The sequence below is a fragment of the Pogona vitticeps genome, chromosome 5 (genome assembly GCF_051106095.1).
Source record: "Pogona vitticeps strain Pit_001003342236 chromosome 5, PviZW2.1, whole genome shotgun sequence".
NCBI classification, from domain to species: Eukaryota; Metazoa; Chordata; class Lepidosauria; order Squamata; family Agamidae; genus Pogona; species Pogona vitticeps.
Window position 1 is genome coordinate 9,009,861 of NC_135787.1, and position 22,499 is coordinate 9,032,359.

Here is a 22,499-nt window from a genome sequence, read left to right on the forward strand (position 1 = left end):
TCAGACAGGGTACTACTGGGTGTCAGTACCAACCTGATAGGTTCAGGTGTCTGTATGGTTAGCCAGAACTGATAGGTTCAGGGTCTGTGCTTCAAGTTAAGTGTTCTGTGTGAACCAAACTGTGTGTATGTATGATTGAGACTAAGCCACGTTACTGTATCTTATTCACCTGATCATTTTATTTTCCCTGTGTGTTGTATTTAAATAAACCTTATTCTTTTATTTGTTGAAAATCCATCCCTGGTCTGTGTGACTTCTTATAGGGAATGGTTGGTGGCAGCTTAGTTAACGTGTGGCAGATCCCAGTAGGTCTGGGTTTGTCACATTGATTGGTGTCCAGCGTGTGGGATACGACTGGTCCAGTTGTCCAGTGGTCCAGCAAAGCCTTGGCAAGTGTGCCCAGAGCAAGGGGGGTCTAGTCAGGGACAATCTGAGGCGCGTAGGTAATCTTCTAGGTGTACCTCACGGGGAGGTGCGCTAGTGGAAGAACGTGCCAACTGGGGAGACTAGATTAGGGTGCTCTGAGGCAGCCTGTTTTTGGCGGGAAAAAAGCTGAGGCAAAACTGTGAAATAGCAGTGAGCTAGCTTGTCTGCTGAGAGGCCCAGCAGAGGGGGGTAGACTCTAACTCGCTACAGTTGCAAGTAGTGCTGAAGGACAGCAGCAACCTATAGGGAAAGCTGGTTCTGAGGCAAAAGAAAAAAAAAAGTGGTCGCTTTATTTTGAGGCTTGACTTTTTAAAGCAGCCTGTTCTGGGGGGGAGTATGCCCTTGACTCGAAGCCAGATGGCAGAAATGGGTGAAGTGAAAGACCCCCAGGTTGACCAAGGTTCTGAGGATGAATTTGGCTCAGTGCAAGGTGACAGCACGGGAGAGCAGAACCCAGAACTCAGGAAAATGCTCATAGCCCAACAGCATGAAGTTCAAATGAGGCAGTTAGAAATAGAAATGGAGAACTCAAAGGGGGAGGACTCTATTGAGTTTAGCAAATGGGATCAACAACTAGATCCAACCTTGCAGCAGTGCTTTAAGATGGTTAGCAATTGTCCAGTAACCCCTGAGAACCGTGAGAGATATTATTGTGAAGAAGAAGGCCTTTTATGTAGGGAGATCTTAATAAACTCCAAGAAGGAAAAATTGCTTGTAGTTCCTTCTAAATATAGAAAGAAAGTAATGGAAAAATGTCACACAGACACCCTATCGGGACATTTAGGGATGGCAAAGACTAAGCAGAAAATATCCCAGAAGTACTACTGGCCAAAAATGGGAAAAGAAATAAAAGAATTTTGTCAAAGCTGCACCACTTGCCAAATGAAAATAAATAGTGAGGAAAAATCCAAGAGGGATGATGACTGGGATAGGTATATGGAAGAGATGAAAAATATTGACAATATATTTAAGCAAATGGAAAATAGATATATTGAACAACTGAAAGAGAAACAGAGGTCTGGGTTTACTCTATTAAGGCAAGTTTTTAAGGATGCATACGGCATAGATGAGTTTTCTGAGGGAAAAGATTTACAATCCAAAGTGGCAGTGGATATGGTTTATGAGTGTGAAAGAAAGATAAAGCCACAAACTATTCTGAAACCAAAAGAAGGCACACAGGTTAAGGCACAACTTCAAAACCTGAATTATTCTGAAGAAAACATGAGGGAAACATGGGACCCTAAGTACTCCAAAGGGTTAGTTCAGAGCCCGCCAAAAATGGGCGGCCATTTTGGTGAGAAGCCCTCAGACATGAAACTAAGACCTCAGATTTTGGAGGGAAAACCAAAACAAGAAGAGAAAGACTCAAAATATAGCAGAAAATGCTATTTCTGTCAGGGAAAGGGCCATCTAATCTCAGAGTGTGAGAAATTAAAGCAGCTAAAAGGAATTGTGCCTCAGGATTCGAGTGGAACCAAGCCAAAAGCTGTGTTCTGTGTCCAGAAAGAGCAAGGCTCATTGTCACTGAGGGAGCCTGTTGCCATGGCTACTCAATCTGAAACAGCTACATCTGCTGATCAGGCTGAGGAAAATGGTCCTCTTGTAGAGGTCAGGCGCTGCCTACTGGTGAGAACAGATTCTCAGTTGTTTGAGACAGCAGGGGTGGACGTAGGAATACTTGACCGTCAGTATCGGGGGCTGCGGGACACTTGTTCTCAGGTGACCCTGTGCCATCCAGATATTATTCCTAGGGAATATGTAATCCCAAATGAGAGCATGAAGGTGGCAGGGATTGAGGGGCAGGCGATCTCACTGCCAGTAGCGGAGGTACCTGTGAACTTTCAAGGCTGGAGGGGAGTTTGGCGGCTAGCAATTTCATCGACTCTGCCAGCAGCCGTGCTCGTGGGAAATGACCTGGCTGAACATGTGAAAAGGGTGCTAGTGATTACACGTTCACAAGCCACCACGGGGACAGTTCAAGGGGGTAATGATGAGCCAGAGACGGAAGCAGAGGGGAGTTCAGAAGCTGTGGTGGAAACCTTAACCACAGACAGCAGATTTGGACAAGAGCAAAAGGCAGACGCCACTCTCCAAAAGTGTTTTGAACAGGTGACTGACGCCCAGCTAACACCTGAAACCCCAGTGAGATTTCTGGAGAAAAAGGGGATTTTATATAGAGAGACCCTGAGGAATATCTCAAAAGGGGGAGATGGGATCAGAAGTCAGCTGGTGGTACCTGAAAAGTATCGCCCCATGATCTTACAAAGGGGGCACTCTGACATGTTTGCTGCACACTTAGGGGTGAACAAAACACAGCAGAGAATCACACAGAATTTTTACTGGCCTGACATAGGGAAGCAGATCAGGGAGTTCTGTAAACAATGTGATGTGTGTCAAAGGCAGGGGAATAGCCGCGACAGGACCAAAGCAAAGTTGTGCCCTTTGCCTGTGATTGACACTCCGTTCAAATGCATAGGGGTGGATATTGTGGGACCTTTGCCCAAGGCCACGAAGAGGGGGAAAAGGTTCATTCTCACCATTGTGGACCATGCCACGAGGTACCCTGAAGCCATACCCTTGACTAACATTGAAACTAACACAGTGGCAGATGCCTTGGTGGGGTATATGTCCAGGATGGGATTTGCCTCAGAGATAATCACAGATTTGGGCGCATCGTTCACATCAAAGCTCATGAAACGCTTATGGCAAATCTGTGGAATTAAGCACAAGGAAACCACTGCTTATCATCCTGAAAGTAATGGGTTAACTGAGAAGTTCAATGGGACTCTAATGCGCATGATTAGGGCTTACTTGGCAGAGAATCCAAACAATTGGGACCAGAAGCTGCAATCCCTTTTGTTTGCTTATCGATCAGTGCCACAAGCCAGTACCGGGTTCAGTCCATTTGAACTTTTATTTGGGAGAAGGGTGAAAGGGCCCCTTGATTTGATCAAACAAAATTGGGAGCAGATCACCCAGGATGACCCACAAGACGTTGTGACATATATAGACTCTTTAAGGAAGGACCTAAAGAGAAACCTAGAGCTAGCAGCAGAGACCCTGCAAGCTCAAAAGGTCAGAAAGAAAGCTTGGGATGACCAGAACGCCAGGGAGAGGCACTTTGACCCAGGGGAGGAAGTGCTTTGGCCTAGGCCTTGCAGAGGGAACAAACAGCAGCTGGGTAGCCCAGAAGTAAAGTGCTTGGGTCACATGGTAGGGGGAGGAGTGATAAAACCCCTGGAGGCCAAAATAGAAGCTGTTCGTGATTGGCCCAGACCCAACACCAAGAAAAAAGTCAAATCATTTCTTGGGTTGGTGGGCTACTACAGAAAGTTCATCCCGAGGTTTGGCGAGATTGCGGCTCCGCTGACCGATCTGACGAGGAAGAAGGCTGATGACCGCATCCCGTGGACCCGCGACTGTGAGGAGGCATTCCAGAGGTTGAAGGAGGCGCTAATCAACTATCCAGTGCTGCGTGCTCCAGACTTCGACCGGGAGTTCATCATCTACACCGATGCGTCTAACAGCGGGGTAGGAGCAGTTCTTTGCCAGGAGGATGAGAATGGTGACCAGCATCCAGTGTCCTACCTGAGTAGGAAACTTCAAAAAGGTGAGAGACATTTGGCAACCGTGGAGAAGGAGTGTTTGGCCATAGTCTACGCGATCCAGAAGGCCAAGCCTTACATCTGGGGAAGACATTTTGTTCTGTGCACTGACCATTCACCACTGCAATGGTTAAAGACAATGAAAACCCACAATAGCAAACTTATGAGGTGGGCTTTAAACCTACAGGACTATGACTTTGAAGTGAAGGTGGTCAGAGGGTCAGTGAACTGTGTTGCTGACGCCTTGTCAAGAAGACCTGAAGAATGAAGACGGCGAAAGAAACATGGACTATATATATATATTGATGACAAAAAGTTAAATGTACCTGTTTTTTGAACTTGGTTTGTATGAATAAAGGTAAATTGATGTAATGTATATGGTAAATGTTTAAATGCCTAATTGCTATGGTTAACTTAGAATGTAAGTATAAGTAAGTATGATATGGTATGTATAACTGTTGTTGTGTGTTTTATCCAGGTTGTTTTTTGGGAAAAAGCACCTTAGCTTTCCCCCTACAAAACAACTTATAAAGAGGGGAGGTGTTACATACAGCACTGATGTTACCTGTCTGTCATGGGTTTGGAGGGAAAGTTCCATCCTATGGGGAGTGGAAGGCGGGACATCAGGAGGAGGGGCTGTACTGTATATATAGGTGAAGCCTGTGTGGAGAAGTTTAGACGCTGGGATGTGACGAAGCAGCAGCTGGGAAGAAGAAGCTGGTGTGGGAGTCTGTGTGTCAGACAGGGTACTACTGGGTGTCAGTACCAACCTGATAGGTTCAGGTGTCTGTATGGTTAGCCAGAACTGATAGGTTCAGGGTCTGTGCTTCAAGTTAAGTGTTCTGTGTGAACCAAACTGTGTGTATGTATGAGTGAGACTAAGCCACGTTACTATATCTTATTCACCTGATCATTTTATTTTCCCTGTGTGTTGTATTTAAATAAACCTTATTCTTTTATTTGTTGAAAATCCATCCCTGGTCTGTGTGACTTCTTATAGGGAATGGTTGGTGGCAGCTTAGTTAACGTGTGGCAGATCCCAGTAGGTCTGGGTTTGTCACAAAGATGTCCGGCAGTGAGCAGTACCTTGACCTCAGTAGCCAGATAGATCACCTGGCCTCTGTCTTCCCCACTTGGAGAAGATACACCACAAACCTGTTTGCATTCTAAAAACATTTTGCATCTATATATAGAAATTAGCCAGCTCCATGAGCTGGGTACATGGCTGCAGAGCCAGACGCTGGGTGTTCAATTCCCCACTGTGCCTCTTTGGAGAAAAGCCAGTCCATCCGGCTTTGGGCACGGTGCCCCCCAGAAGAAGGGGATGATAAAACACTTCTGTGCACTCTCTACCTGGAAAACCCTGAAAACGGTGGTCATACGTTAAAATTGATTTGAGGGTTGTTGTTGTTGTTGTTGTTGCTGTTTAGTCATTAAGTCGTGTCCGACTCTTTGTGACCCCATGGACCAGAGCACGCCAGGCCCTCCTCTCTTCCACTCCCTCCTGGAGTTTGGTCAAAGTCATGTTGGTCGCTTCGGTGACCCTGTCCAGCCATCTCATCCTCTGTCGTCCCTTTCTCCTCTTGCCTTCACACTTTCCCAACATCAGGGTCTTTTCCAATTATTATTATAGAAATTTGTGGCTGACATACTTTTGTGTAGGGTTGGCAATACAATCCGTCACAGTGATTTATGAGAAATATATCATTTCTGATTTCTTCTTCAGAGGTCTCAAGGTTCCCGTGGGATCCCTCACGCTCCCCACACCACTCGGCCCATGATTTCCCTGCTTATCTTTGTAGGAACACCCTCGCCCCTTCCGTTCGGATCCTAGCTGACTTCAAACCTCACTTCTGGCCCAGCTCCTTGCTGGAGGGGCCATTGGGTCATGTCCCCCCCCCCCAAGCTGTTCAAGGCCCAGGGGTGCCTTCTTTTTTGAAACTCGGAGGGGACTTCCCAGCGGCTGATGGCGGGACGAGGCTAACTACAGGGCAACAAGACCGGGTGGTTTGAGATTTTTAAACTGAGTTTTGTTTTCTAGTCTGGGTTTATAATTAAACAATCTGGAAAAAATCCCTTTGCCTTGATTTCTAATAATGCTACCGTTTAGAAGAACACTGTCTCTATTGTTGGGGAAAACCCCTGCTCTTACAGCCTGGTCAGTTTAACAAAGAACAATGTTAATTATGACCCACAGGAAGCATTGGCTGTGTCACCCAGCTGTTTTGGAATTAGTGTCCACCGCCTCTTCAGAACACCCAGAAGGAGAAGTGGAAGTGCACATGGTCTGGGGTGCGGAGATAAGAAACACTTGCCAGATCTCATTAGAGAAGAGGTCTTGGATGGAAGTTGGAATAAAGCAAAGTTCTGTCTGCACACAAAGCTCTTTTGCAGCAATGCCCACCTCCCATTTGTACGTGTGAGATTTTGTTTGTTTCTGGCAGGAGATAATTTTGTCCAAAGCAGCTGCACGCTAAATCAAATATTCATGCCTTTTCCCCCTCCCTGGGCAAAAGGCCGCTGAGAAAGGGTGGTTTCCTGGCTTTAAAACAGATTGCCACAAACAGACGAAGGCTCTTCCCCAGCCGCCACCTCAGAAAACTTCCAATCCAGTTTATGATGCTTTCATTGGACTCGACACCCTACCTCACCATCTGCACGTTCGCACCTTAGCTTCCAGAAAGGTTATTGTTATAAGAAAACAAATTAACCCGAGAACCTGAAAAATGCCGCAAAGTACAGGATAAAAGTCGGTCAATGAAACCAAAGCGTGAGGCAGCACAAAAGTGGGTGGATTAAAAAGCCAGGTGAAAATAAAAAGGCTGCTGAGGGGTGAAGTTAAAGCAAGGTCATCATCATCATTATAGCAAGCTTTCTTCTGGGCAGCATTTCATATGTATGGTGCTACGACTGAGTTGGTCCTTTCCCCTTCGGCCATCTCGAAGGCTGCAGAACACGGACCAGCATATCTGGAGACATGCAGTCGTTTTAATCCAGATACAGTAATAGCTTCATACAGGTATGTAGTATTCCAGCATCCATATATTTACATGTCTTCACAACAGTGTGCGCGTGTGTGAGAGTGTGTGTGCGCACGCGCACACACACACACACACACACACACACACACACACACACATACACACACACAGAATGCGTGAAGGCAGGAGGAGAAGGGGACGACAGAGGACGAGATGGTTGGACAGAGTCATCGAAGCGACCAACATGAATTTGACCCAACTCCGGGAGGCAGTGGAAGACAGGAGGGCCTGGCGTGCTCGGGTCCATGGGACAGGAGTTCAATTCTTCCTTGTTCCTCCCGGGAGAAAAGACACCCTGTGTAGCCTTGGGCAAGCTGCATTGTTCCCGAGCATCCCCAGGGAATGGTAACACCCTTTCTGAGTACTTAATAAGTAGAAAACACTGAGATTGGCTTGAGGGCACATTATTTTTACTAGGAAGGAGGAGAAGGAGGAGGAAATAGGATTTCATCCCCCCCCCCCGATCTTTATAGAAAAATAGCTTGGGGGAGGGTGTGTGTGAATATATTGATACAATATGTGATTCCTAGGATATGATTCCTAACATATTTCAACCCAATATTTTGGCGTGCAGTTTCAATGTGAGGAACTCCTGCGCCAACACCATGTGGGGGCATGGAGCTCAAGAGCATATTTTTTGTTGCGTCCAGTCTCATCTGTGTTTATGGCCTTTGTTACATGATGGACACGTTCAGATCTTTGCAATGTTCATTCTGTTTACAATATCTCGCAGCTTGAAGTCTGTGGTACTCAAGGGTCCAGATTACACCTAGCCACACACTCAAGCATATCATTCCTGCCTTAGGTATCTAGTGTCCCTCCCTGAGCATGATGGGCCTGGTCTGTTTGCTTGTTTGCATGTTTTTTTTTAAAGGAAAGTATGGATTTTCTGCACATTTCACATTGGATGTAGTATGTAATTTAGCCTCCTGCTGCCTGCATTTTAGGAGCCTCCTGTGATTGTGGAGACAGTCTGGAAGAGCGGCTGCACATCAAAATATAGTCCTACAGGACTGACACTGGGCAGACACGGCTAGCATGGCATCGACATGACAGTTGTGGCATTTATACCCTCACACAGTAGGCAATTCAGCAAAGGATAGGATGAAACCATCAAATGGAAGCAGAAAGGTTATCCTGGTGGCAAGGGAATCTTCACCATCACTCACTCTTAGGGCAGACAGTGTTCCTGTGTTGTTAGTTCCAGCCATATAGGAGAGGCGACGGTTCATGGGGGGCAGCCCTTCCCCACCTAGTAGAATTGGTTCCCTCAAAGATGCCAAGGCAAAGAGAAGCTTTGAGAAATGTGTTCCAAATGGAGGAGATTGTGTAACCAAAATATTTGAGGGCTAGAACCTTAACCTGCCAAAATGAGTTGTCGCTGTAAAATGCTCATTGGGGTATTCATGACATGTGAAAAGGACTGATCAAATGTTCATGCCAATTAGTAGTCTGGCAACTACCTGCATGAGTTCAAGGCTCCACGGGACCTAAGTAATGTATGACTGAATTTGGATAGGCATCTGTACACGCTATCCATTAGCTTCCATGTTCCATGGACTGTGGACTAGATGTTGTGTATGGCACAGCATGCACGCAGTTGAGTGTGTAAGTATACGCTACATGCCAACATGGCCATTAAGTATGCACAGATTAGGTGAGTACATTTGAACTTAGTCAGGGCCAGGGAAAGTAACCTGTTGGTACTACCTCTCCCAGAATCCTTCTCCGTGGCTGCTCCCAGTTTGTGGAATGCTCTCTTAGGTTGGCCCCTCTCCTTCCTGCCCTTTTTAAGTCAGGCTTTTCAGAACTAAGTTTGTCAAGATTAAGTCTCTCCCCGGGTACTGTGCCTACGTTCCTTTCAAGTGTGTTTTTAAAACTTCTAAATCTTTAAGGTGACCATTTTAAATTCCTTTTGTCTGATTGATTTTTCAAAAAAACTTTGTGATTTATTGCATTTTTAGTCCAGTTTGTTTTAGTTATTTGTAGGCTGCCTGAGGTCCCCCTTACCCAGGAGAAATCAAATTAAATTAAATTAAACTGCAAGTTTTCCAAGCTCTAAACACAGTGACCCCACGGTTCTGATGTAAAAAGGGCAAGAATGAAGAACCAAAATGAGGAAGGAAACATCCCTCTGCAAATTTTTTCCACTTTGTTTTTTGAACAAATGCTTTGTTTTTTTATTTTTGGAAATAAACGTACTAGAGACTAGACTCAATTCCAAGAGTTTCTGTGTGGGCAGAGCCAGCCTCCTCCTCATGTTCTTTCCCCCTCTTCCTCTTCCGGCTATGTCCGAACATGGCCTTTTGTCATATATTGTTCTTGCTCATTTTGAAAGTAATCCAGGGAACTGATTATGTCATCTGCCCGGCAAATCCAGTTGTGTGCATAACTAGAAATTGGCCAACATAAAGAGACCTTACAAATCACACGGACAATCCTACTTCTTTGCTTCTGTTTAGAGATGATATGGCACTGTGGGTTAAACCACAGAAGCCTCTGTGCTGCAAGTTCAGGAGACCAGCCATCAAGATCAAATCCACGCGATGGAGTGAGCCCCCATCACTTGTCCCAGTTCCTGCCAACCTAGCTGTTCGAAAGCATGTAAAAATGCGAGTAGATAAATAGGTACCACCTCAGTGGGAAGGTAACAGCATTCCTTGTCTAGTCATGCTGGCCACGTGACAATGGAAACTGTCTTTGGACAAACGCTGTCTCTATGGCTTGGAGACAGGGATGAGCACCGCGCCCTAGAGTCAGACACAACTGGACTAAATGTCAAGGGGAACCTTTACCTTTACCTAAACCACAAACCTTTGATTTCATCTGATATTACATATGGAAAAAATAAACAAGAAGGCATTATCAATTCTCATGCATCAACACTGGGCCGTCTCCTAGGGCTTAGCAAAGAAGCGGCTTTAAATGAGGTTGTTTTTAAAAGTACAGTGTGGGTGGGAATCCTGGTAAGACCTGTTCTCCTTCATGATGGACAGGGAGAAACCAGGAAAGGCAGGGGAGAAAGTTTTTATCAATTTAGAAGAGCCCCCAGAGTAACATTTTGTTGGGAATTCTGCAGAAAATGAAACTGACAATGTATGTATTCTATGACATTGTTGACTCTCCCAAATTTCTTCTAGTGCTTGTGTAATTTTTCTTTTTTAACAAATTAGAAGATTTGAAACAAATAAGCCTTTTGTTGCTGGGTTTTTTCCCTCATCTCACCTATGTAACGTCTCCCCTTTTGTTTTTCAGCAGACCATCATGTACAGTAAAGTGCAGTTTGTCCATGATCTAGAGACACCATAATGAAAGGGACAGATAGACTGCACACAGTTTTGCTTGATGCTCAATTGTCTGTGAATTCCAGCAAGGAAAGCGGGACTCCATTTCGGTTTATGTGGCTTGCTGGACCATTTTGCCTTTGGTTGGCTTGTTACATTTTCTTGAGTTTCAGTAAATCAGCTTGTGGGTCGGAGTGGATACTCCTGTGTTGATGTTTCTTTTTGAGATCAGGATGTGCAAAGTGGTTTGTGGTTTTAATGTGTTCTGGATTATAGCATTGAACTGAAAGAACCAGTGACAACAGACCCTTAGGAGAAGGCTTGCAGGCTGAGGAAAATGGTTTGTCTGAGGAAGCTGGTTTAATGCTGGCTTGTATGTTGAGAAACACCCCAAGCATTCAAATTCAATTCTACCACTGGCATTGATTCTGTTCTTCCTGGTCAAATATCATAGGATTTGCTCGACTTACAAATCGGTTGAGTTCAAAGTATTTTTTACTGACTGCATGATGCAAAGGCTGATTCGAATCGGTCCAGTCGTTTTTGCTCCTTTGCTCCCTTTCTCTGCTGCTCGGGGTCTCCTACTTTTTAAAGACACAACCATTCAAACAGGCTGTTTCCCCATGAGGTTAGTTGTGACAGGTTTGTGTCTGTAGGTCGTGTTTCAGTGATGTAGGCAGTTGAAGTGTGGTATTCAAGCGGGGGGGGGGGGAGGCAAAAGCAAAGCACCATGATTTTAATGAAAAAGATCAAATGCTAGTCTTGAATCCTGTCAAACACAGTAAGCTTCAGATCATATGGGAAGGCCCTTTTGTAGTGAAGCAAAAGCTTACTAGTGTTAATGAGTCATGACTTAATTGACAGATCTGAAAGTGGACTTAAAAAGTTTATCATGCCAATAGTTTACACAACCTTATGTGAGCAGAGATGAGGCAATTCTTTACTTGGAAATAAGAAGAAAGAGTAACAGAGGGGAAGAGGGAGCTGGTAATCCCTGTTATGGAATCATTCTGACATGTGAATTATGATGCAGAATTACTGTATAAACTTTTGATGTTCTGTACTCTTACACTGTTAAGTACCTTTTTGTGTTATTTTTCTATAGAAAGGCTTTTGAGAAACGTAGTAGTCTGAAGCTTGAAATGAGAAAGCAGCTTCACAGCGAACCATAAAAAGATGAGCAGAGGCAGGACCAGAGTAAGGAAGGATTGGCAGAGGCGGGACTAAAGGAAGGAAGGGAGGCTGTGAGCTAGAATGCTACAGTCAATCGGAATCAATCTGCAGCACCTGTACGATCACTGACTGTAAATTCAGCCATAATATAGGCTGAGAATAAAAACTGAATCAGTGTGATTCAGATTGCCAGTGTAGTTGCGCTCTTAGGTAATTTTTTGCACTTGGGCTGCTGGAATGTGACCATGCTGAAGAACAGGATGTAGTCATTTTGGTGCTTATATGTGCACCTGGAATTGGGGGGGGGAAGCAGAAATAACATACAATGGTTGTCTGGAATGTTGTCCTATGTGTCATGGTGGTGGTGGACCATACCATATTCAGTGTGACTGGAAAGTACACCAGTCCAGATCCTAATCACAACCTTAACTCTTAATGCTGGCTCTCAATGCTTTGTAATTTCAAGGGAATTAGAAAATATCTTACAATTTAGTAAAGTGGGTTTTTTTTTCAAAGTCTCACAAATTAGGGTTAGTTCATGGCTGCCCGGTATGAATACAAGCCAGCACAGTTAAATGAAAAATAGCAAAAGAATCTCTGTAAATTCTATATATTAATCTTTTTTCAAACTTCTCGTCACTCCTTCCCAGGGCCTGCCAAATCTGCTTTGATCTGGATTCCTACCTTGAGCAGGAAGTTTGATTTGATGGCCTTATAGGCCCCGTCCAACTCCATGATTCCACGAGGAAAAGATTGAATTGGGTTGCCATGTGATTTATTTTTTAAAGGACCGAAAACCACCCAGCATCTTTTCACTGGACCTGAGACTATGTCACTTTGGTTTCTTTTCCTCTCCAAAATGAAACCTTCAGAAGTTCCCCTTTTCTGTCCCCCACGTCCCTCAATATGCATAATATATATTATTGAGAACACTAAAACCAGTCCTCCCCTCCCCACTACCCTGGGGCTATATTTAAATTATTAAAAGGTGTGAGGAGGGCCAGTCATAAGGTTCTTGCATAATGTGTAGTTTGGCCTTCAGCCATGACAGTTACTTCATCTTGAGTGTATAAGTAATGATCCCTAACGATGCAGACAGAGGAGGCATTAATGGAAAGAAGGGAATTAAAGCGCGATAAAGTCCTAATTGCCTAGCTGTGAAGGGGAGGAAGGGAGAGAAGCTAGGAAAAAAAGAATCATGAAAATCACTGCAGAAAAGAACAGGCAACTCCTCTGCATACTTTATGTTATCTGCCCCAAATATTCTTGATAGTGCTTGTTATTTGTTTGCAAATTATTTGATAAAATTCTTAATTTTGCAGACTCGCTCCTGACATGAAAAAAGAAAGAGGATGAAAAATATATGTAAGTTTCTGCACTTTGGATTGAGAACTTGGTGACTCCTTGTTTTTTTTACAATGGATTCATCATCCAGTATTGCCTGTAACTGTTTTAAGAGATGGGCCATACATTCCAAGCTGCATGCTGAGAAGAAGCTTGAAATCAACCTGCAGGCTGCAGCTGTTTCCATCTAAGAAGCTAATCTGGCTTCTACACCATCAGCCATATGAATTGGGGACGTTAATAACAGCACATTAGTTTGGAACGACCCACAAGAACTGGATGCAAAGCCTTGAAGGAGATGGTTTATCACTGAAAGCTTGCCATTGGGTTTTGTTTTATATTTGTTGTTGTTTAGTCGTTTAGTCATGTCCGACTCTTTGTGACCCCATGGACCAGAGCACACAAGGCCCTCCTGTCTTCCACTGCCTCCCAGAGATGGGTCAAATTCATGTTGGTCGCTTTGGTGACGCTGTCCAACCATCTCATCCTCTGTCGTCCCCTTCTCCTCTTGCCTTCACACTTTCCGAACATCAGGGGCTTTTCCAGGGAGTCTTCTCTTCTCATGAGATGGCCAAAGTATTGGAGCCTCAGCTTCAGGATCTGTCCTTCCAGGGAGCACTCAGGGTTGATTTCATTCAAAATGGATAGGTTTGTTCTCCTTGAAGTCCAGGGGACTCTCAAGAGTCTCCTCCAGCACCACAATTGAAAAGCATCAATTCTTTGGCGGTCAGCCTTCTTTATGGTCCAGCTCTCACTTTTATATTATATTTTATATTATGTTTTATATCATTCATGGTGAATTAAAGGCATTACCTGCTCCTGCATTTGTATTTTATCCAGTCTGTAACTAAAAGCAACCTGAGAGTCATCCGTTGTAAAAGTTATGAAGTAACTCACTGTATTTCTTTTCAAATGTGGCTTTATTATACCCTCATGATTAAAACAGGTCACTCGGTAGAGGAAACTGTGCCACTTGTAACTCAATTTGACCCTTGAGAGGTTTCAGGGTAGCAGCAGACATCAACCTCAGCTAATATAGTCCAGCAACATCTGGATGGCCAGACGTCCCCTCCAACCCATCTAGAATAGTTCATTGGAGTTCACTCGCACCTACACGGATAGGCAATGATGGCCCTCCAGGTTTGCAGTTCCCATCAGTGCTAGCCACCCTAGCTATTGCTGGGGAATGATGTTAGAGTCTGACATCACATGGACGGCCATAGGTGTCCCACCCCAATATGGTTGTTAAGGGATGGAGATACAAACACAGCTCCACAGGGCCCACTGCACCAAGTAGGAGTTTGCCCCAGAACACCAACATTTAGAGGGTACTTAAAGTTAATCATGAGGTGAGTAGTAAATAAAGACCAGCACCACTTGACCTTATGAACTTTTCTTTTCTGAAACCATAAACCTATTTCTTTGTATGTGGAGGGGAGATAGCACTTTCTCCTACTCCTGTGTCCAGGAGTGGGGGGGATGCTTATGCTCATGCCTCAGGGTGAAGTAAGTGGAAGATGGTTCCTCTGACCCCTGATGCCAGGATGGTGGTTACAGCTTTGCAGACGTGTCTAGCATCTTTGATCAGTGAGTCCAGTCTCCCCAACTTGCTGACGACTTCCACTTGTGCTGGACCACACCACCATCCATCCATCCATCCATCCATCCATCCATCCATCCATCCATCCATCCATCCATCCATCCATCCATCCATCCATCCATCCATCCATCCATCCATCCATCCATCCATCTGCGTCCAGTAAAGACCAGACAGCTGCAGGCTAGATTAGACATTTCACAGTAGTTATTTCCCAGCATTGCAGCCAAATTCTGGGAATGAGCCAAAACCTCAGCCTCTCTGGCGAGCCAAGCTGTAAATACATGACTTTATGGCATCTAACCCGTTTGGCAGAAGGAATACGGCGAAATTTCCCCGTTGTGTTTTTGTTTCAGTTTTGGACAAAGAACTCAATTTATTGACAGAAGATAATAAGAGCAGTTCTCCCCAGGCATTCGTTTCAGGTATGATTCAATGCAAGGAGAGGTTGTCTACCTCCATTGCATCCAGAATTCAATTTTGTAATGAGCTTGCTTTATATATACTGTACATCTGGATCATGCACATGAAGGTGTTGATCAGTATTTTCCCATGCATGCTGCCTTGACCTCATTACAGAGAAATCAAGGAATACTACATGCCATTTGTCTGTAGCAAACAAACAAGTGTGCCCAATGTATTTTCGAAGGCTTTCACGGCCGGGATCTAATGGTTGTTATGGGTTTTTCGGGCTCTTTGGCTGTGTTCTGAAGGTTGTTCTTCCTAACGTTTCGCCAGTCTCCGTGGCCAGCATCTTCAGAGGACAGCACTGTCCTCTGAAGATGCTGGCCACAGAGACTGGCGAAACGTTAGGAAGAACAACCTTCAGGACACGGCCAAAGAGCCCGAAAATAAACCAACATTAAAACCTGATGGTGCCACGAATAATAAATGTTGGGAATGTCAGCATCAAAAAGTCAGTCTTTTTTGCTTTTTTGTTTGTTTCTGACTATGTGGTGGAATAGTTCTGGATGTATAGCATTTATAGAAGTATTCTTGATGAATTGCTTTAATTGCTCAATTATCTCACCCATTTTAAGGGGAAAAATGTTGCAGAATACAGTAGTTAGAAACCGAGCACATGGCTTGTCCCAAAGCGCTGGCAGATCTTTGAGTAGGCTGGTGAGGAAATAGATAAGGACTTATTTTAAATGACAATAAATGGGAAGTAAAAGTGAATGTGTGAGGGGAATTTCCCTAGAGGCTAGCAAGCGTGGGTGAAGACAGACCATAAATATGGGATTCAAAGTCTCCCTTGGCACCACACACTGTCTTCCTCCAGCAATATTTGAAGCAAGAAGGCAGAACCCTCCTCAGAACTAAAAAAGAAAAGAAAAAAAGGATGAAGCCTTTTCTTGCTATCCTGTGTCTTTTCCTTTGTGCAGCTCTCATACAAGGTAACAATATTTTTTTAATCTTTATTCTGTCCTCTTTCCATTTCCTGACACTGACAAGCAGAAGGATTCTAAAACCTTGATTTACTGACCAGTCTGGAAACGTCACATTTTCGTCATGTCCCAGAATTACCTCAGTTGAGGGATTCTGGGAGCTTGCAGGTCCAAAAAAGAAATGTTTATAAGCTCTGTTGTAGATTATGTTGAAAAAAGCTGTATTTTCAAAGGAAATGGACTCTATGAATCCTTTCACCGGAGGACACAGACTTTGCTTGCTTCCTGTAGCTGTCGCTCTTTCTTGCTCCATGAAATGTTTTGTTTGGGCCAGTAGTAATTAGTGGGGAAAGAGACTTTTAATTAATGATTTCTGGACCAAGCAGCATCCTTTACACAAGACAGGCTGGGACTCAGGGTCCGTCAGTCGCTGAGCACTGTGAAGAGGTTTCAAGCTGGAACTTAAATTTGTACTTTCCCAATTAACATTTCTATTTGAGAGGGGAGTATTTGCGAAACGGCTTATGTTCCTACTGAAATTCACCCTGGGCAGGATGGTAAATGCATGTGTAACATATATATCCAATAGGGGAGTCAGCTAAATGACTCTTAGGACAGAATTCAGATCTCCAGATGTTGTCAGAGAAGGAGTTTCTCTGGCATTACATTGGCTATTAGCAAACTGGATTTGCCTTTCTGCTTAAAATGCTTGCCAAATCTGGTCCTGAATCAAATACCTAATGCAAAAAATTGGATTCTATGCTGATCGTTTTTTACATCAAATTTCACCCCTCATCAAGACTAATTATATTTATTTGAATTTATATCTCTTCTCGGGGAGAAAATAAAATATGGCACAATATTAGAAACGACTTCCTTTCCCCCATCATATACCACTACGTGTACAAGTTTTCTGTCGGTGTAAAAACATGCAATGTTATACATGTATACTTAAAAGTACATTTTAGCTGGTTCAGTGCAAAATTACTGCCAGGTAAATAGGATCAGGAGAGAGCCTAAGCAGACACGGACGCTAGATTTATGTGTATCAAGCTATGTGTGGTGGCACAGGAGCGGGCTAATAAAATAGGCAGTTATATTCAGTACAAGGAAGATAGCATGCTCTAGTGATTAATATGTGCCTCTAGGATTGAGAAGACCCCAATTCAAATCCTGGATTGGCCATAAAGCTCACTAGGAGACCTTGGCCGACCACAAATGACTTTGTGAATAAAGAGGGCCATGTACGTCACCTGGTGTAATTGAGAGCAGTGGTTCCCCACTTTGGGTCCCCAGATGTTCTTGGACTGCAACTCCCAGAAGCCTTCACCACTCACTGGGCTGGCCAGGAATTCTGGGAGTTGCAGTCCAAGAACCCCTGGGTTACCCACGGTTGGGAACCACTGCTTTAGAGGAACAGTCTGGTAAAAAAGGAGTAAAAGAAAATGAAAAGGCATTTATTTTTTGTAAAACGAAAAGGCTTTTAAAAAGCAGTCCAGGACATTAAAAGGGATTTGTGTTTTTTTCCACTTTTTGTCTAGAAGGGTTTTGAAACCTCTCTTTGTACAGATGCCCCCCTGTTCTAGTTGAGCATCCTCAAGTAAGGTCTTTTTTGCTGTTTTGCAGGAATGCCAACCTCCAGCAGAGGGCGATGCCTCTGTCGAGGAAGACCTCTGTCAGGGGTGAACATGGGTAACGTGGCTGAACTTGAATACCATCGCCCAGGTCCCAGCTGCGATGTGGAGGAACTCATGTAGGTAGATGATGGTTGCTGAAGATGTTGGTGTGTTGCCTTTATTTGGTGGTAATGCCGTGGCTTGGATGGTTGGGCTTCCTTTGGCCCTGTGTTGGTTTCGTTGCAACCAGTGGGCCACTGTCACATTTTATAATGTAGACACTCCCAGGTTTTGATATTTCCCAGAACGATGCTCCCAAGGAGAGTCCCAGATGGTGGGCATCCATACGGAGCCACCACCACAAACTGATTCTAGCAAATTTCATCTCACTAGGAGCGGGTGTTTTGTAAATCCTATGGCTCTTAATTGCCCATACACGGCCAAGTTATTCCTAGATACTGTGTATGAGAATAGAATAATCCTGCCACATTATATTATGGGTGGGGAAAAAAATCTACTGTCCCTTCTGCTACTGTAAGAATCACAACGAAGCCCAGAGTGTGGAGAAAAGCTAGTAGGGATGGCAGATGATATCATGCTCCTTACTTTAAATTTTTTTTTAAATTTCCAGTGCTTCAGTCCTGTAAAGCCTGATCTCATGACAATGCTGAAATAGAAATGTTTTGTTCTCATGGGCAGATATGAACTCGCACAACCCTTCTGGGCCTTCATTTGGTTCACGGCACAAAAACTGATGTCAGCATATCATAAGAACATCCCAAGAAAAGAGGACATGCTTCACCCCCCCCTCAAAAAAAAAAAAAAAAAACCATAGCAAATGAGGACACAAATTCACATGAAACTGTGGCAGAGCTTTTAATTTTCTGGTTAAATTCCCCTAGCTGCAGTGCAGAAATGCAGGGATTCACAGAGCAGAATAACTTCAAGTTCTCCAAACTAGTCCACCCCTTTTTCTCATCCACTGGCGCTTACAGTCTCAAAAGCTCATGCTAAGACATTAGTAGGAGGAAGGAACAAAAAAGGTTTAATTACTTACAATTGAACAGATCAAACTGCAAACTGACAAATGTGACTGCTTTCTCAACAGAATCTAGAGAGGGGGGAAAGCACTGAACAGAGAGGAGGGCCCCCTTTGATTCGGAGGCAGGGAAGAAACAACTGGTTATTGCTGGATAGATTGACAATAAACCCTGCCCAGAAAGATCCCTCCCACCCACACCTTCTCCAGGTAGCACGCGAGGTTGAAATAAACTCCAACAAAACAACATATGCTAATTTATGTGCAGAGATGCAAAATTAGATATGACTTTGATAATTTAAACAGAATTATAGTATGACTCACCAAAGTAGGAGAGCGCGTTTGGACATTTGGACTGAACAACCCCTCAAAAAGAACATGGGAGGCTGATGAATGTGATGGGGTAGGGCAATGAATCCAAGTTTAATCTGACCTTTCAATAAACTCTCTGAGGTGTTGAAAAGTTCAGATGGAAACCCAGAGCTGTGTCCCCAGCCCCATGATACCAAAATCCACTAGCCTTTGGTGAAAGAGAGGAGAGGGTCAAAAAAGACATGGTCTAGAGGGGCAGGGTAAAAATCAAATAAATAAATAAATAAATAAATAAAAGAGGACTGTTCTCTAGCAACTATTCAAAGAGAGGACCGTCCTTTTTGCAAATCAGGACGCAGGGCACCTGTCGTTCACAGGAAATAAATTGTGATCATAGTACTGAGTAAGCTGGTTTCTAATGGGTTCTCTTTTCTGTCTTGCAGAGTTTGTTTCAAAAGAAATGGGAACAGAGCATGTCTCGACCTCAATAAGCCTCAAGGGAGGGCCATAAAAGAGGTAAGGAAGGGTGAGCGTGAATACCAGAGCAGGCTGGGCGTGGAAAAGCTGAGGCTTGGTATCTTACTCCCATGCGCTGCCAGTGAATGCACTGCGCCATGTGTGTTGCAAAAGCAAGATCATAAACCAAATATTTATCCTTTGTTTCCTCCACAGGCCATTATGCGGAAAAAGAAATGAGTCCCTTTAAGCAGAGAAGGGGGACGGTGCGATAATTCAACCGGCCATTTCATTACAGAGGTGGATGACTAACCTTCCTCGTCAAGACTTCCTAATAAGCTTCCGAAAGGCTGAAATTCTTCTGGGGAACGTGGTTTTGAAAATGGGTTTAATAGCCAGCCTGTTTTCTTCTCAAGCTGCTAGGATTTTGAAAGGACCCTCAGCCTTTTCCTTTTTAATGTCTCTCCTTACTCTTTAGGACAAAAGTTGGTTTCATGATAAGCAGAAATAAAAAAGAATGAGACCTCAGGGAAAATAATTCCACAATGTGAAGGCATGAAAAAATCCCATGTTTTTTTTTCTTCTTTAAAAGTCTGTGAATAGAAGACAACTGGTACTTTCCATTCCTTATATTTTTAGGGTAAACATTGTCACATACCCTTGCACCTGCTTTTCTGTTTTTATAATCTGTTAGAGCTGGAGGGGAAGCCATCAAATGTTTTTCTTTGTTGCCTTCCTCAACCGGTAATCTCCAGATGTGTTGTACTCCAATACCCATCAGCCCTGGACAAAATGCTTCTAGCTGGCTGTGTATATGGGAACTGTAGTCCAACCCATCTAGAGGGAGTCAGGTTAGGGAAAGCTAATGAACTCTGGTCGTAACTGACCAGATAGGCGGGATATAAATAGAATAAATAAATAAAATAAATAAAGTCAGTATGCAAATCATTCAAATGTATGTCCATTTTACTTTACAAAATAGTCCTTAAGTAGATGTATTGCAAAATGGTTTTGCCTGAACACCAAACTAGATACAACTTTAAATGTATTTTGCATTTGGCATTCTGGGGTATGTTGGTTGGTTGGGGTTTTTTTTTTGTTTATTTGTCTTGTTTTGTTTATTTGCATTTGAGAGGGTGGTAATTAACAGAATTAGAGCAGATATGGAGAGGGAACTTTAGTTTTTTACTTACTTGTTGCAAACTTGAGCGGACCTTTTATAGCGATAATGGTGTGAATCCTTGCATTTAAAATATGTGTTTATATGTGCGTTAGGCAAGCAAGAGTAATTTCAGATTGGCCAGGCAACCTAAAAGCCTTTCAAAGATTGCAATTTACGGTATGAATAGACCTTTACTGCTGTTACTTTGGGAGTATGCTTGTTACCTGTTCAACCTGTATAGTTGTAAATAAACATAATTTTTTTTACAAAATCAGCCTCTGGTGTTTCCCTCTCTCTACTTCTTCCCATGAGTGAACAACGTTTTAGTAAACCAAAGACACCCTTTAGCTAACTTATGGTAACATGTAGGTACAGAACATTCATCTGCCTTTCTGGCTGGGCTGGACTGCACTCTGCGTGTTATTCCCACATGAGTACCTGTTGCTGTCACCTGAACTCTGTATAGTTTATTCCAGAGAATATTGCTTTTACCAGGCTTCCATTCAAACTCTCTTTTTAAAAGCCTGCAAGGAACATTGGCTAGGTGTATGGATCCAAAAATATTTAATCTGCTCTTGAGTTCTAATTCAAGGCAAGGCGTAGCAAAGATCTGAAACAGATAAACAAGGATGACAGTACTTTTCTAGCTGACCTCCTATGGTGTCTAGGGTGCATTGAAGTAATCTACAAAGTCAACATCTGCTGACGTGCACAAAGCACACAAATCCTGTGTCCATCAAAGTAGTGGTCCTCCAAAGTGGTGTGAGCATGTTCCAACTACACCGTTTCGTGGTGATACAGCGGGAAGTAGGGGCGAAGTTTAGCAATTAAATGGGGAAAACATCCAGTCAAATGGGATTCTGGTCTTGTAAGATTTTAGCAGAGCTTGGATGCTATGCATTATAACTAATTACATTGCCCCTGATATTTTTTTGAGCAAAAAAGAAAGGATACTCAAAGTGGTGTGTAGTGGATAGAGTGATGAACTAGGACTCTAGAGAACAGGATTCGAATCTGCGTTCAACCACGGAAACTCAGTAGAATTGGTAAAATGACTCCTTAAATATCTCACTTACCTTGAAAGCCCTATTAGAGTTGCTCTAAGTCGATTCCAACTTGATAGCACATAATAACCAGAAGAAAGGGCATACAGTATCCCATGGATGTTTCTACAGTGTAATGTAATGACCTGTGTGCAACAAGTAACATTCATCAACACTTATTACAGTACTTCTAAAACTCTTTTTGACTACAACTCCCAGAATCCCTCAACCAATATAGCTGTGGTGGCTAGTTGATTCTAGGAGCTATATACCCCCCCCCCAAACCTGCATTCCTAAACCTCACCCCTCATGGAAACCCCCCTGGATGTCTCCATGTGGTATCATGTCGTCCTCTGCAGCTTGGTCTTCCAAGCAGCTAGAAACAGATACTGTATGCCTAACTGCTGTTTTATTTTCCCGCAGCGCCTCTGAGGTGCTTTTCCACAATGCTCTGGGGCATCAGGAGAAATTAAAATTGCAGCCTTCAGCCAACCAAGAGAGTCCCGTCTGCCCCTGCACCTGGCAGCTGTCTATCGCAGTGGGTGGGAGGATTGTACATGGAACTAAAGGACAAGGCGTGGGGACAATTTCCCCCCAAATTAGGCAATTTCAGTGAAAATGTTATGTAATACTGGGAGGAACACGTTGTAGAAAAACTTGCCGTTTGGCAATAGCTGCTCTAAAAACTAGAATTTACCCTGTTGGCATAGGTACAGTATACCTTAATTACATTTGCTTGGTTTTCCTTGAAAAAGAGCTGGTTTCCCTTCCAGAGTTGAATTTGGTTTCAGTTTCATTTGCACACCGTGGGGAATGAAGCTGCAGGCTGGCTTCTTCTCAGCTTGGCTGCTGAGAGGAAACCAACCTGCCTGTAATTTCCCTTCCTTCTTATTTAATGAAAAGAAGAGGAAATGAAACAGATGGAACTGGCTTACTTACTGCTAAGGCTAGGTTTCACTTTTACTGTGACGTTCTGCTTGCTTGCTTGTTTGCTTGTTTGTTTGTTTATTTAT

At 43.6% G+C, this 22,499-nt stretch overlaps 1 protein-coding gene across 1 annotated transcript; it reads left to right on the forward strand.

Moving 5' to 3' along the window:
- Window positions 1-15,705: 15,705 nt before the first annotated feature.
- Window positions 15,706-20,708, forward strand: CXCL11 (C-X-C motif chemokine ligand 11). Its single transcript, XM_020805203.3, has 4 exons — window positions 15,706-15,867; window positions 17,485-17,611; window positions 19,269-19,341; window positions 19,498-20,708. Exons 1-4 carry the CDS (start codon window positions 15,813-15,815, stop codon window positions 19,519-19,521), a joined length of 279 nt encoding a protein of 92 aa, XP_020660862.3. The 5' UTR covers window positions 15,706-15,812; the 3' UTR covers window positions 19,522-20,708.
- Window positions 20,709-22,499: the final 1,791 nt, after the last annotated feature.